Consider the following 15,672-nt stretch of genomic DNA (forward strand, 5'->3'; position numbering starts at 1 on the left):
ATTAGAAACTAAGTATGTCAAAATTTCAGAGTTATGGCTGCCTCAACTGAAGTTGAGGGTAGCGCAGCTGCTATCAATGATGTGCCCACCTTACCCTTTGCTCAGATGACGTCACAGTTCATGCAGTCCGTGAAGGATAACTTTGCTGCTAATAACATTCAAGGTTATTGTATTTATCTGTAAAACAAACTACAAGATTTAATACTAGATTAGAGTATAGATAGGTATTAATGTATTAAAGTGGGTTTCATCGAAAAAAAACACATAATACATAAAATATTAAAATCGAATAAGTCTTTTTTATCATGATTTAATATTATTTGATATTGTTTTTTAGGTCTTGAAAAGACAAATGAGTTACTGCTATCAAAAGATAAAGAAAACAAAAAGTTAGCATTGGATCAAGTAAGATTTATACTTTTAATTCCCAAAAACCAAAATAGGGGCAAATATTTTCCCTATTATTTCAAATTGTTAAAGCACTTCAGTAGGAACAAACCCATTAGCATGTATATCAGTCATTATTTGTATTTGCTACAAAAATATAGGAAACTGGAACATCCTTAGTTTTTCTCTTTTTCAAATGTATTATTGTTTAAGAAATTATAATCTTTAGAAGGAATTCAATTAATAAAGGTTAAAGTAAGGCTTTAAGTAAAATTTGAAAGGTTTAACTTGTAAATTTTCTAGTGTTTGCGTGAGTATCAAGCCCGTGAGTTGATAATTGCCACCAAGAACAAAGTCGAGTTTGATGTCATTCAGAAATATGTTCGTTTTGTCGTTCAGGTATTGATTTGAATAGTTCCTACCTTGGGAGATGGTTGAGCTTGGCCCTTCTAAAAAGATCCAGTCACATACTACATACTAACTGAAACCGACAGCATAACCTTTTTGATTGCAAAATTTTTTATGAGAGTCATCATGTCATGCCTGTGTGTGTGTATAAAGATTAACACACGTGTTTAAATGGGGTCATGGAATTTTCCCTATTCCTACCACAACAATGGTTGTAGAGTATCCGTGGATATTATGACGGGAAAAATTATAGTCCACTTAGGTTGCTAACATGGACATCATTCATTGGTAATTTCAATCAGTAGGATGGGAGGGGATGGGGCAAATGGGCTGGATTTTGGAATCTTTATTTTAGCCAGCCACAAGTGTCACTTTATTAGAGTACATGATTATCTGGTGTAGGATCCAAGTAATAGTAAATCAATTGCTACAACTAAGTTTTCTGTATAAATGTTCTTTTTATAAAGAAAATTCCTAAACTTCTCTCAGGATTCTCACTATTTTAAAAATCAGGGAAGAAGGGTTGGGTCAATTATAAAACTATTCTATTTCCTCAAAAATTTCATGTGTTTAGATTAGTGATGGCAATCCGTCGAATTTTAAGGCCGGATTCGGATTCCGGATTCTTAAAAGAAACCGTCAAAAAAAGTGGCGGATTCCGGATTCTTATTTTTGACGGATTCCGGATTCTAGCAGCATTTTTAAAGGCTTTTTAAATTTTTTTTTAAAAATTAAGTGCTACATATGTCCTAAAAATTAATGTTCTTGGTGTTCTCTATAATTCACTTCCGAGAATCGAACCAGATTTTGAAATTTTTTTTATGTAATAATGATGATAATCTTTGCCTTCAAAAAGCGATAGTTGAAAAAAAAACTCAAGACGCTAATTTTAGCATACCAATTAAGAATCCGGATCCGCTAATAAAAAACGGATTTCGGATTCCAAAATTGGCCCAAAAATTGGGCGGATTCCGGATTGCCAATCCTAGTTTAGATTATTCTGCTCTTACTGTTTTAAATAATCTAATTAAGAATTGAAAAAATGAAGGAGTATTTATACTTAAGGCAGCCCAACGAGAATTGTGTACAGTGTCAACCCCTATGAATATTCTTGGGGATGTCTTTGATCTCCTTCCACTCGCCAAGTGTGAAATATTCTTCAAGATTGTCGAATTAGAGGTAAACTTGTCTTATTTTTCTATGCATGAAAAAAAGAAAGTTATTTAAAGTTCTTGCGAGACTTCATTCTAAGTTTCCCTATTTATACTTTTATATTTGAAACATCAAACGCTTTGAAAATGACAAGAAAAGAGTTTTGTTTTAATTTCCTTAAAGCTGCCAACTGAACCAAAAACACTTCTATGAAATACATTCATAAAGATTTAAATTATTCAGGTTGCTACTTGGAAGTCTCCAGCTTTTTATTCCTCAATCAAAAATCATTTACTCAGAATTTGTAATGATTTGCTTAGAAGATTATCCAGGTACTACAAATTCTTCTTTTTTTTTTTTGACGGGACAGAGGCCGATCCTAAAATCTGTGAGATTAGGAATAAGTAATTATAAGGACCCTAGTTTCTTAGCTTAATGAAGATCTTTGTGCAATTTTAAGTATTTTTCCTCAAGGCCATTGAAATAATTGTACTATTATTTTCAGAACGCAGAACACAGTATTCTGTGGTAGAATTCTTCTTTTCTTGGCAAAATTTTTCCCATTCTCAGAGAGATCTGGTCTAAACGTTATTTCAGAGTTCAATTTAGGTAAGCATTTATAAAGTTTGTCATATCACAATAATTTTTTTATTTAAATTATTAGTGTTAGGAAGTGGATATTGCGTTTCTGTGGGCAATATTGCACTTGTTTTATTCATTTTCTCAATATTTGTCTGTAGAGAATGGTTTTCTTGCCAAATCTCTAAGATTTGGGTGTGGGGGAGGTGACGCAAATTCCTGAAAAATATCATAAAAACTCCCCTCTAATTGATTATTCTCTTAAAATTTTAGAACGTTTGTTCTAGCAATTTACACAAAACTTATCACATATTATATAATGATGCCTTTGAAAATTGCTTTGTTTTGACTACCACTGTGTTCTTATCAGATAATCATACTGCATACACAAAAGAGCCACCAAAATCAGAGAAGCCTAAAGATGACCCTAAAACAGACTCTGCTGAACAGACCAGTGAAGATAAATCCGAGAAAAACGACACAGACGATAAAGCCAAGGAATCCGCCAAGCCAGCCGAGGACAAGACAGACACTGATGATGATAAGACCGAGAAGAAAAGTGATAAAGTTGAGGAAATGGAAATTGAGCTGATTGTCGAGGAGAAAGAGAAAATGGAGGTGGAAAAGAAAGAGGATGAGAAAGAAAGCAAGGCTGAAAGAGAATTCAAGCTGTACTCAAACTTCTGGCAACTGCAAGATTTCTTTAGAGATCCAGCCCAATGTTATGACAAAACTCAATGGGACACATTCTGTAACATAACTGCAGAAATATTCACAACATTTACCAAGAAAAAATTAGACTCCAGAGCCGCCAAGAAAGAGCCACAAATGAAAGAAACCGCAGACGAATTTGTGGAGGAATATTTTCCCAAATATTTGACAAATCAGAATCTTTTGAATCTTCAGTTGAATGATTCCAACTTTCGCCGTTATGTGTTGATGCAGTACCTGATTGTGTTCCAGTATCTACAGACCAGTGTCAAGTTTAAAACAGAAGCTCAGGTACACCACTTGTCTACCTATCCTTGTAATAAAGTCACAGGATCTGTGTCTGTCTGTCTGTGTGTACCAAAGAATCTCTAACCTCTGAACCGATACTATTCTCCTTTGGAGTATAGGTCTAGGGAAGATTTATAGTTTCGTCACTGTACCGTATATATAAAGTACCGTATATCTTAGGTTAATGAAGTTTAAAAGAGTAATACATAGAACTCCGCAAGACTGATACATTTCCTACTTCATTACTACTTAGGTCCACTAAAAAACTTGGTATATGCACATACAAACACACACAAAAACATTATTGATAATTCAAGTTAAAGGAAATTTTTACATTTTTCAGTAATACTTTTCTTCTAGGTGTTAAGCACAGATCAAGGAAAGTGGATAGATGAACAGAGAAAGAAATCTTTCAAACTTTTGGATGAAACTCCTCCAAATGGCAAGGCATTTTCTACTTCTGCTAAATCTATTTTGAAGAGGTAAGATTTTCTTCATTTTAAACCTGGGATCTTAGGGGATAAGACAATTGACGATAATTTGATGGATTCCTTGACGCTTATAGTTTTGACCAACCAATCAAAATTCATTTAAAGAACTCGAAAGTTAATAAGATAATGTTGTTACTAAACTTTAATTTACACTGTAATTGTCATTCAACATATCCCTTTTAAACTCATGCTCCTGTATTTTAGAGAACTGATTTGGATCCGTTGGAAGAATGAAGGGTGTCCTAGCCTCGTCATCCCCTCCCCTCCACCTGCGGAGAATGGGGAGGCAGAAAAAGAGGAGGGCGCTGGCAAAGCAAAGTTAGGGAAGAGGAAAGCACCTTTAGGAGATGTGGTAAGTTAAGTGACGGAATCTAAATTACATAGCTGCCTTTACCATTTCTTTAATCTTTATTTCTATTTTCCCCCCTTTTTACAAGTTGAATATTATTTCCCGATTAATTTATTTATTTCTTTTTTCCTCTAAACTCATTTGCCTTTATTTTTAAATATAATTGCTCTAATTGTCACAAAAACTATTTAGATGAGAGCTGAAGCTAAGTATGGAAAGATAAATCTGGGAAACAAAGGCCTAACTAAACTTTGGAACATCAATCCAGATAATTTAGGTGAGATATTGTATATAATAATAACAATAGTAACAATGATACTTCACAAGACTTACAAGCTTATCAATTAATAGGTCATGCTGTCGACCGTCCTATATCCTGCATATTTTTATCCAAGTCCGTTCGTCTTTTCTATTGTCTCTTAAACAAATAGGGGTTATTGAAGAGATGTTTATTGATTCTCATTTTGTCTTTATAATACTTTACTTATTTGAGAAGAGATTTCTATACTTATTTTACAAATTATCTAAATTATTAGCTTATTTTTTCTTTCTGATGTTAAACTTATTTTTCAAAAATACATTGGTATTTTCACTGGACTACGTAGTCCTGAATTTTCCTGAAGTTAGATAGGTCATAACTTAATGAGTAATATCTTTTACAGAGGCATGTAAAGAGCAAGAAAGGAATTTTCTGCCCAGTTTACTTGATTTCTTTGGCGAACCCATCAATGAACTTAATCCACATAATGGGGTAAGTCAATTTCAAACTTATTGCGCAATTCAACTACTTCATGATGAAAATATGTCATTCGGTCCAGGAACTGCGTTTAAGTGAAAGGACTTTAACTTCCTCGTTAGTTAGGCAATGAATTTTGAATTTTGATTGCTTGAATCTAATCGAGCTTTTTTCAACTATAAATCCTGCGAATTAAAATGAATTTCATATACCTTTTTGAACTGATTTTGAATTTTTGTAGATCGAGGACACCTACAAGCAGGTGAACAAGGGTGAATGGGGCTGGAGAGCCCTGAGGCTTATGTCTAGAAGATCTAATCATTTCTTCCTGGTTGGAAACTCTCATATTTCAAAGGTAACATTTTGGCTTTACTCGACAGGGATCTAAAGGGATAAGACAATAGCTGATAAAGGGGGGGGGGGTAATGTAACCATCTCGTAATCAATGAGTAAATGGCACTTAGAATTCGAATTTCGTTCTGAAATTTTGCATGAGTAATCCTTGGTAGGTCTACTTTCCCTGAATCGAACAAAATGTACATCACTGATGATAATACACAAAATTACCCCATCTGTTGATTACAATTAGTGGTTGAAACGTTTAGAAACTTAACTTAATGAACCATCCAATCAAAATTCTTTTTGAGTCCCCAAAGTTGTTAATCCAACAAATTGTAAATTGTTATTTAAAAATTTTTGTGACTAGTGTAATATACAGCCCAATGTCCCGTCCCTCCCGTGTACTCAATCAGTTCTCCAGGAGATGGTTGATAGCGTAAGGTCCTAAGGTATTAAATGGTTGCAGATAACCATCATTTTGAATTTTTATTTTATTACACGCCCTTAGTCTGAAATTGAGTGAAATGATTTTTTTTCCAGCTACCTGAGTACCTAACAATCATGATGAAAAAAATGGCGGCAGACTTTGAGATCAACATTGAGGCCCCATCAGGGGGTGACGGGGACGAGTCCAACGGCATGGAGACCAACGGTAACGGTGCTGAGGCGCCGAGTTCCAGTCTCAAGCTGACTGAGGGACAGGTTTCTGTTCTGGCGGGAAAACTAGCAGATAATTGGGAAAAGTTGGTGCCCAAGTTTGGACTACCAGAAGAAAAGGTATAAAAGATTTAGTGCCTACTATTTAAAATCTATCTACGAGGTTAAAACAAGTATAATATATTTGTTTGGTCTTGAATATAACATATTTTTTTCATCGATTTTCGAATTCTTTGTGGCAGAATTTGATCTTTGTCAAAATTTTTTTACATTGCAGTGATGAAATTACTCTCGAAGACTTATCCTTTAATGTATCAAAAAAAAAAACATTCATGAATTGTCTATTTATTATGTAAATTAATTTACTGTAGATTCTAACGAGTCGTTAATCAGGGTTTTTAACAAATTAGGAAAAATGCATAAACTTACTAAAAGCATATAGATCAAAATTATCTTGTGTCAAATAAAAAAAATATTTAGGTTGAGGAAATCAAAGGATCTGGAACAAATGAGGAGAAATGTATTAACTTACTAAAAGCCTGGATTGCAGTAGAAGAGGATGGGGCCTCACCAGATGAGATTACGTAAGTATTCTTTCATTTAGCTGGACGTGTGTGTCCTCGTATTAGCCAGGTGTTAATTTCTAAGAAAAATATTATCCATTAGAACATTTTCTTATCATTTTAAGCTAGACAGTATTATTATTTACTAAGCTTTCTTTTCCATTTAATGGGTAAAATATGTTGCTAGTACTTGTAGGTAATCATTCCTTCACATTCTTGTGTGTGTTTAAAATCCGATATCATTTACAGATTATTTAATAAAGGGAAAGAACAAGCACTAGAATTTAGCGAGTACCATCACGATTAATTGTTTGATGTATTCAAAAACATTTAAGAAAATAAATCTACGAACTAAAAAACATTCTATAAAAAAATCCTCAAAATGAAAACATTAATAATGTTTACAATAATCTTTATAGTGCTCATTGTAAAAATGTTGAATTTTTCAGTCATAAACCATTTTTTTATGTTTCAGGTATATTCTTGGATCCTTGAAGCTTAGCCAGTTAATTGAGGGTGTATTCTGATCACATGATTTAATTAATTGTATATTTGTATTGTCTTTGTTATGGCTGTGTCAATCATATGTCCATTAATTAAATGTTACATTTTGAATTTATAAAGAGATTTATATTTGCCTTTAAAAAGCATAATAAGGTAGATTTAAATACTTCTTGAAGTAATTAGAATTTTGTTGGAAAAATTGGTGTAAAATCTCATGCATTTCTCTAAAATTTCAGACTGCAACACTTTTATACACGCATAAAAAATGGCGGTTGTAAGAACACACTTTGAAAACAATAATGATATTGGAGTGTTTGCTAAGCTCACAAATTCATACTGTCTGGTTGCCGTCGGCGGGTCTGCCAATTTTTACAGGTAAAAAAGGATTTTCATTCCTAATTTGTCATTTTGATTTAAAATTATTATTTTGACAAGCAACATTATTTGTACATACTTGCTTAACGTTTTGAGGGACATAGAAGTGTGTATAATTCGGCTGCTGTTAAAGACAGACGGCTGTTCAATCTGGTTTTATTTCAGTGTGTTTGAATCAGAGTTGACTGATGTTATTCCTGTTATTTACGCATCCATTTCAGACTGCAGAATTATAGGTAAAACAATTATAAAAGAACATGTTAGGAAAAGTTTCTTATACAAGATAAGATATTTTTAAACGTATGAAGAATAGTTTCTTACCAAGAAATTGTACAGTGTTCAATACAGTTTGTCTAATTTATTTCAGGGATCTTCTGGGATAAGACATTTGATGATATATACATGCCCAATGATGAAAAACCAAATTAACCCTTATGTAGATTATAATTATAGTTGAAAAGTATAGACGGCACTAGGTTGAACTTAAAATCAATCAAAATTATGGAAAGTACCCAAAGATTCCTCTCTGAATATTTTGGCCATATTTCAGGAAGAATGAGTGTTGGTAACAGACATGGTCTTCTGGTCCCTATGTCTACTTCAGACCAGGTTAGAAAGATAGATACAGCATGACCTTAATATTTGGTGTATTTTATAAAGTAGCTATATACTTCATTGTTCTCTATACATTTCCACACCAGAATATCAAAAATGTTTATTTTCTCCAATTAACGATGGGATATTTAGAGCCAAAACTTGGCAAAAGTGACTTATTAAGAAGAAAATTTATTTTTTTAGTGTACGTTTTCACTTGATTCTTTATTGTATAATGTTAAGTTATCCACCTGCTAAGAAGAAGTGGAGCTCATACCAAATTTTTTTTTACATCAAAATCCTATATATGAGAATACTTAAGACAACACGAAACTGATGTCTAAGATGTATTGGTATAATGACAGCCATTATATAAACATTAATATACTTAAGTGAAACTTATCTTTACTTATCAAGTCACATTCTTTATTGATCTTTTTTCAAATTTAGGAGCTTCAACACATAAGAAATTCTTTGCCCGATTCTGTCAAAATTCAGAGAGTCGAAGAACGTCTTTCTGCTCTTGGTAAGTTTTTTAGATTTTATTATTTTTCTCGTCTGTGTTTTCACATAAAAATGACAAAAACATTATCAAGTTCAAACTTAAAATGGACTGTTAAAATAAATCATATGTCCAACTGAAAGAATCTTCAGTATTTTATGCGTTTCTAAAATGTAAATGTAGATAATCTTATTTGGATACGCTTGTTGTTCGTGAAATTGACCTTATCATCTAAGAGAAGCCAGTGCATCATCCGCTTGTAATGGGATGCGATACTCCCATACGTCCATAGTAGAAAATTAGGTTAAGTAACATCAAACAAACAACCAGCTTTTTGATTGCACAATCTTTGTCTGGAATTCCTAACTGTGCATGGTAATGAGTTGCGCCAGTTTATGGGCCAATGCATTCCCCCTACTTTATCAGATTTAAGTGTTTGACATAGTGTGGGCCAGAGTCGAGCATGTAACTTCTTAAAATCATTTACGCAAATGCCGCAGGTTCATATAATAAACTCAGGTTATAATATATTTATTTTCAGGTAATGTGGTAGCCTGCAACGACTATGTAGCCCTTGTCCACCCAGACCTGGACAGAGAAACAGAAGAAATCATTGCAGATGTGCTTAAGGTCTAGACTGTTTTTTTTAAGTAAATATTAATATTTCCTTGGACGCGACGGTTGGTAATAACGTAGAGCCAGACCTTTATAGGAGGTCACAAGACACTATCATCCAAACTATTGCAGACAACCAACCATTTTATCTTGAAGGCCTATATTATCTTGGTAATGGGTGGGTTGTGTCTGTTTGGGCCAATGCATTCCCTCCATCCTCTTAATTTTTCGCGCATTTGTCCTAGCAGTATTAAATACAATTCTTTGAATGTCCAGTCCATCGTTCAAAAATAATTTCCTATAAATTTCTTGTCAATATGTTAAGAAAAATTAAATATAACTAGATAACGTGGCATTTATATCTATGATATAATTGATGACCTTTTTTGTTTGGATCTTGGAAACTTGAAAAGGTTGGTCCGATTAGATTGTGCTTTTCAGTTTATATGGTTTAAGGTCATTTTATTCCCCCCTAGGGTCTAATTTAAAAACATACTGTTTTATAGGTTGAGGTGTTTAGACAGAGCATAGCAGACAACGTGCTAGTTGGATCCTACTGTCAACTATCAAATCAAGGTGGTCTCGTACATCCTAAAACTTCTATTACAGACCAGGTAAACAGACATTTTTTTCCACCAATGAAATTGATTTTTATTGTCTCTTATATGTTATTAATGGACTGTGAAAATTGTGCTTCCCAAAATAGTTTCTGTCTTTTAAAGGGTGCATTTTTTCACACACAACTTTTTGCAAAGTATGAAAATCTGAAGAAAATAGTTCTTTTTGATTTTGATATACATATCAGATAAATGTATATAAAATTAGTGATCAAAAACTATAAAACAAGTTATAACTTTTTCAACCCTATCATTGATTAAAATGCACTTTTAGGTTTACTTATTACCAAAGTAGCACATAAAAACTCTTTTTATTAAGTTATGAAACAAAATAAATTCAAATCAACAATTAGGCGTTTTTTATAATGCAGTAGACCATTTTGTAGATGGTTTTTTGGCATTTATTTTGTTTAATTACATCATAAAAAGAGTTTTTATGCACTACTTTGGTAATTCTTAAACCTAAAAGTGCAATTTAATCAATGACAATGTTGCAAAAACTTATAACATGTTTTATAGTTTTTAATCACTATTTTTATATACATTTATCTGATATGTATATCAAAAGCAAAAAGAACTATTTTCTTCAGATTTTCATACTTTGCAAAAATGTCTTGCGTTACTTTTTGCACTATATTAGCTCTAAAAAGGATTCTATATCTGATTTTTACATTTAGGATGGTAGATTTTATGCCAGTTATTGTGTTTACATCAAGAAAAATCATATTTTTTGTTCCTATACCTTTTTTTATCATAAAATGTGAGAAACTGCTTTTTTCATATATAAGGTGAAAAAAGTAACACTAAAGAATTTTTTTTGCCCTAAGTATGTTCTAAACTTATTAATAAACACATTTCATAAAAAGTTTTTTTCTAAATAAGTCATTTAAGGCATGAAATTAATTTTGCAAATTAGCATTGCAGATTTTGCAAATAACTTGCATATATGATTTCTGCGGATTTTCTAATTTTCATAGGCGTTTTCTATATATATTCCTCTTTCCAAAAATACCTCACTTGTCAAGATTGGATAAAAAAATCTTTGTCGTTGAGATTCCATAACTGTGGTTAGAAAATATACACCAATGTTATTAATATTTGTTATTTTTAGGAAGAACTTTCATCCCTTTTGCAAGTACCTCTCGTGGCCGGAACCGTCAACCGAGGCTCCGACGTAATCGGTGCCGGGTGTGTTGTCAACGATTGGTGCGCATTTGTCGGTCAGGACACAACCTCTACCGAACTGTCCGTGATTGAATCGGTATTCAAGCTGAACGAGGGACAACCATCGGCCATTACACAGAAAATGAGGTCCAGCTTGATCGACAGTATGATTTAAATATCATATGGGTTTTAATGCGTGTGTTGATTCATTTATCACTCAGAACAAGAACCAATATTATGAATGAACTTACAAAACAAGATAACATTTTAAATTCAGAATATTGTTTTTGTTCTTTTGATAAAAGCAAGAATATCTGGTCATATGCATAAGTTTGTTATCCAATGTATGAATGATTCTTTATTAAATTTTATTTTTCAAGCAAGTCTGTTTAACCAGTTAAAAAATACATAAATTCAGAATTAAAGTTTTATAAAATATTTGTTATGTAATGAGTATTATTTTTTTATTTTTATGATCTTCTAATGATTACCTCTTAATAAATCATTATTTATTAATACCTTTTATATATATAAACGCAATATTACAAATTGGATAAAAAAAGAAAACACAGAATACCAAACTATTTTTTTGTTATTTTTTTCAGAATTAGCCAAAATGTCCCCCAGCCCCACGAAGGACAAAAGCAAGTCAGATAAAAGAAAGAAAGATGGAGAGGAAGGGTCTGGTGGAGGTGAAAAGGAGGATAAATCTCCGCCCTCTAAGCAGAGCAAACAGGCGGAGTCTCCAGTGAAAGCTGCCACAAAGACTGATAGCACAAGGTGTTTATTCTTAAATTTCATTATTTTGTATTTGATACTCAATGCTGAATATTTTTACTATTTAATTTATCTTAATAATATAATAAATAAACCTCAGAAAAGATTGGACATGGGACTTAAATTATGATTTGTTGATTTCAAATCCGAATATAACTGTCAAATCTTAATTTATTTGTACAAACTTTCCAACAAATCATTTTAACTTGCAAAAAAGGTAATTTTGTACAATATTGTTATTTTATCCTAAAAGATTATTTTGAAACCATAAAGATTATTTATTTAGGCAATTTCAATGAACATATTATATTTTAGACAGAAAATATCGGTGGTTGACAGCTGTACTGGAGCTGATAAACAGGAATAAACATCGAAAATATGATTGAATCAGCTGATTTAAGTATATTTTTTGGCGGGTAAAATTAATACCAACTAAGTATTTTAATATATATTTCGACTGTCCAATGAACCAGGTGAAACTGAAGGTGGTAGACACAAAAGCAGCCACAGAGGCCAAAAAGGTTAAAACCCTGCAGGAGATAAAAAAGGCAGAGCTTAAGAAAGTTGATGTTTATCAGGTATAAACATACTATTCACTTTGACAGCAAACAATATTTTAGATAAATACAGTACTATTATTAATTATACAAATAGTTAAGATAACACAGTAATTATACAGTAGGTGTGCTATAATTTTAAAACCCATTAATTTATGATCACCAATAGCAAGTTATGTGTTTTATTGATTCGTACTAAAACTTTCTATTTTTTAGGAGATCCAGAAAATTGAGCTATCAGAGAGTGTAGACAGAGACAGGGAGGAAGATGCTAAAATGTTTAAGGAGATCATGGACGAAATAAGGTATTTTAATAAGGGATGATACCCAAGTATGATACACAAAATTACCCCTTCTGTAGAATACTTTTGGTTGTTGATAATCAACTTAATGAACCGATTAATCAAAATTTATGATAACCCCCCAAAGTTGTTAAGCCAACAAATGAGAAAATGATAATTTTAATGTTAATCCCATGCATATTCAAATAGTGATTCGTATTCCCATCCATGGCTAATATTCTCATATTTTTAGCTCTTACTAACTTTTACTTGTCGCTTGTTGGAAGTCATTTTATTTATCTCTAATGATCATTTTTCCAAGGTGCGATTTTTTGTTGTTGGTGGTAACCTCCCCCCCCCCCCCCCCCAAAAAAAAAAAATGTCAAAAACCTTCAGCTATATTGTAAAGGAGAACCCTATCGGTTCAGCAGTTAGCAATATTCTTCCGTATATATTCATAGAAAGACAAATACCTTGTTAGAAATACGACTTATGTAATTTTTATCAAGGACAAAACTGGGACACATCCACAAAATTCGAGTGGAGGGTAAAACTGAAGATACTAAGGATACAAAAGTTGAGCTGGGACTTCTCTTTGTCAAGATGAAGAAGTTAAATAGGATGGAGAAACTTAGATTACGTACTGCAAGGTAAGAGTATTTTTTTTATTTCTAATGATCATAAATTGATGAAAAGTTTGATAAAATAGATATAAATCTTGTTCAAGCTTTTTTTTAACAGAATATCATTTTGTAATGTCTTTTTGTTGTTATATTGATTTGTTGTATTTACCAGATGAGAAGTCAATCTTATAGTTAAATGTATTATTAGGTCCATCAGTTATTATCGTATCTCTGTCACGTTTTTAAAAGCGAAGCTTTTCTATAACTAGTGTCGGTCAATCCGTCCTTAACGTATAGCTTTTTTCGTTAATTTAGGCATGCTAGAATTTTCCTATCGATTTCAAACTTTGCATGATAAATCCTGTAGTAGTTAGATAAAATTTGGAAAACGTAGCAACTCTATAACCGTTATGAGAACGTCCGTACGTCCATTTTAAACATGTTTTTTTACTTTTTTTACTTACAAAGTTTTATGTGATAAAATCATCCGATTTATCTGATTTTTAGATTACTGATTCCAATTACAATTAGGTACAATATTTTGAGCGAAGTATCTCTATAATTATGTCCTAAAATGTCAGTATGTCCTTAAACAGAATTCTGTATTAAAGAAATTTTGCAACAAATTTATCCGTAAAAAAATTGCATTGGATAAGGTATTGCATTAAAATATGGTAGAGTTCTGAAACGGGTAAACTTAATTTGAGTTATTTTCCATTACTATTCTTACCTTTAATTACTCTATGATTTGACTTTGTACATCACTTAATTTGATTATTGGTATAAGTAATTAGGTTAAATAGTATAAAATATAAATCCTAAGGTTGCGGCGACAAAAAATGATAACGTTAATTTCTTGTAAGAGGGGGGGAAGTTTTGACACATTTTCTTTTTTTCCAAAAGCTAAATTACAAAATACATCATCAATCAAATTTACAATCATCCTTGTAAATATTGTTAATATTATAGGGAGAATACAAACAGTTCTAAACAGAAAGTGGATGCGTTTAATCTACAGCTACAAAATCTAAGGTAAACTTCTTTTACATGAAAAAAAAAATCGAGCTTGTTATTGCAGATGTAACATTCAATCCTGTTAACCAATTCTTTACTATGAATAAACACTCAAATATTCTCTATAAATATCTAAGATCTTTACTAAATCCATCGTTATATCTCAACGTGAAATTTTTCAATATTTTGAAACTTAAATACCTATTTATTATTTTATTTTATTCCAATTCTACATAAATTTTAAAGTATCTACTTCTTAAGGTGAAAATAAAAATGCGCGATTCTTAAACAAAAAATCTTCGAAATTTTTAACTCGTTCACGTGCAGGTATGAGGTTCTCCACTTGAAGAAGGAGGTGAGCAGGTGCATCAACTTCTGGTCTGCTGACGAGGATGTCGACCTTGTGGATGTTAATACATTCTACGCGGAAGCTCCCAAGGACGTTAGCAAGTCTGAAATAACTAGAGGTAGGTTTACAAAATTTTATTGTTTTCATTGATTTTAAATATATAATCGTGGAATTTAACCAGAGAGGGAGGATACATTCAGCTGTTTCCAAAGTTTATTAATAACGTGTTCTAACTTAACTTAACTTAACTTAACTTAAGGAATTTTATTGAATTTTTATTGGTTGGTTCATTAAGTTGAGTGTCCAATCGTTTTTACCACTTAATGCAATCTACTGAAAGGGTAATTTTGTAAATCATCATTAGGGATGTACAGTACATTAATTTATCGTCCATTGTCTTATCCCTTTAGATCTCTAGAATTTAACTCTCTGGATTAATCCTTACTATCAATTTACTATGAATGAAATAACAGGTTTATGTTATTCTCAATGTTATTACAGAAAATCCACATCAACTGAGACTGGCAAGATTAGTTTGGGAGTTGCAGACAAGAAAAAAACTTCATAATAAGGTTATTTAATTCTATTATAATTTTTAATAAGAATTTGAAGATTTATCAGTTTAAAATTTAAAATATGGAAGAAACATTTTTTTTCAATTGAAAACTCGTACATATTTCTCGGAAATCTTTATTCCATTTTAAAAAGCTGAAATATTAAAATCTGTTTGTTTAGGCCAATGAACTGGAAGAGGAGCGTAATAGCCTTGATAATGTTGTGACAGCCAAGGATGAGAAGTTGAAGGAACTGGGCAAACATCTCAAAAATATGCTCACCATGTCCAAACCTGTTCAGGTGTGATTTGAGTTTAGATTAAAAAATAATGTTTTTTTGTGATGGCACAGTGAACGATAATGATATACCCCAAATGTTAATCCATGCGAATATTATAACTAAAGACAATGGTCTGCTGCGGATAAGAAAATAAAAAAATTTAGATAGCACTCCTTATGGTATAATAAAACAGGGTTATTTTATGA

The 15,672-nt window shown here is 32.0% G+C and overlaps 4 protein-coding genes across 6 annotated transcripts in view; 3 read left to right on the forward strand and 1 right to left on the reverse strand.

Annotated features, from left to right (window-relative positions):
- Hpr1 (THO complex 1-like protein Hpr1) lies at nt 1–7,401 on the forward strand. The gene is made up of 15 exons (XM_080154020.1): nt 1–163; nt 338–405; nt 691–786; nt 1,861–1,974; nt 2,191–2,279; nt 2,453–2,556; nt 2,897–3,528; nt 3,886–4,007; nt 4,221–4,368; nt 4,558–4,642; nt 5,028–5,116; nt 5,343–5,456; nt 5,981–6,217; nt 6,578–6,681; nt 7,136–7,401. The coding sequence occupies exons 1-15, from the start codon at nt 34–36 to the stop codon at nt 7,185–7,187; spliced, it is 2,184 nt and encodes a 727-aa protein (XP_080010146.1). The 5' UTR covers nt 1–33; the 3' UTR covers nt 7,188–7,401.
- LOC145314214 (uncharacterized) overlaps nt 1–15,672 on the reverse strand; it is a 444,769-nt gene that overhangs the window by 9,538 nt on the left and 419,559 nt on the right. The gene's annotated exons all lie outside the window — the stretch shown is intronic.
- On the forward strand, nt 7,367–11,638 carry eIF6 (eukaryotic translation initiation factor 6). Its single transcript, XM_080154034.1, has 7 exons — nt 7,367–7,539; nt 7,705–7,775; nt 8,090–8,148; nt 8,584–8,659; nt 9,177–9,265; nt 9,757–9,864; nt 10,979–11,638. The coding sequence occupies exons 1-7, from the start codon at nt 7,430–7,432 to the stop codon at nt 11,204–11,206; spliced, it is 741 nt and encodes a 246-aa protein (XP_080010160.1). The 5' UTR covers nt 7,367–7,429; the 3' UTR covers nt 11,207–11,638.
- The window catches only part of thoc5 (THO complex subunit 5), an 11,388-nt gene continuing 7,331 nt past the window's right edge, over nt 11,616–15,672 (forward strand). For all 3 annotated transcript variants that reach the window (XR_013877655.1, XM_080154021.1, XM_080154022.1), the window contains exons 1-9: nt 11,616–11,811; nt 12,124–12,166; nt 12,279–12,386; nt 12,582–12,670; nt 13,156–13,296; nt 14,239–14,301; nt 14,611–14,750; nt 15,134–15,204; nt 15,368–15,487. Coding sequence is in view for 2 of the 3 variants with exons in the window: in XM_080154021.1 (XP_080010147.1) it covers nt 11,648–11,811; nt 12,124–12,166; nt 12,279–12,386; nt 12,582–12,670; nt 13,156–13,296; nt 14,239–14,301; nt 14,611–14,750; nt 15,134–15,204; nt 15,368–15,487 (939 nt within the window). In the remaining variant the exon portion in view is untranslated. The remainder of the gene's footprint in view (nt 11,812–12,123; nt 12,167–12,278; nt 12,387–12,581; nt 12,671–13,155; nt 13,297–14,238; nt 14,302–14,610; nt 14,751–15,133; nt 15,205–15,367; nt 15,488–15,672) is intronic.

The sequence above is a fragment of the Acartia tonsa genome, chromosome 3 (genome assembly GCF_053477335.1).
Source record: "Acartia tonsa isolate MP-2025a chromosome 3, ASM5347733v1, whole genome shotgun sequence".
Lineage (NCBI taxonomy): Eukaryota > Metazoa > Arthropoda > Copepoda > Calanoida > Acartiidae > Acartia > Acartia tonsa.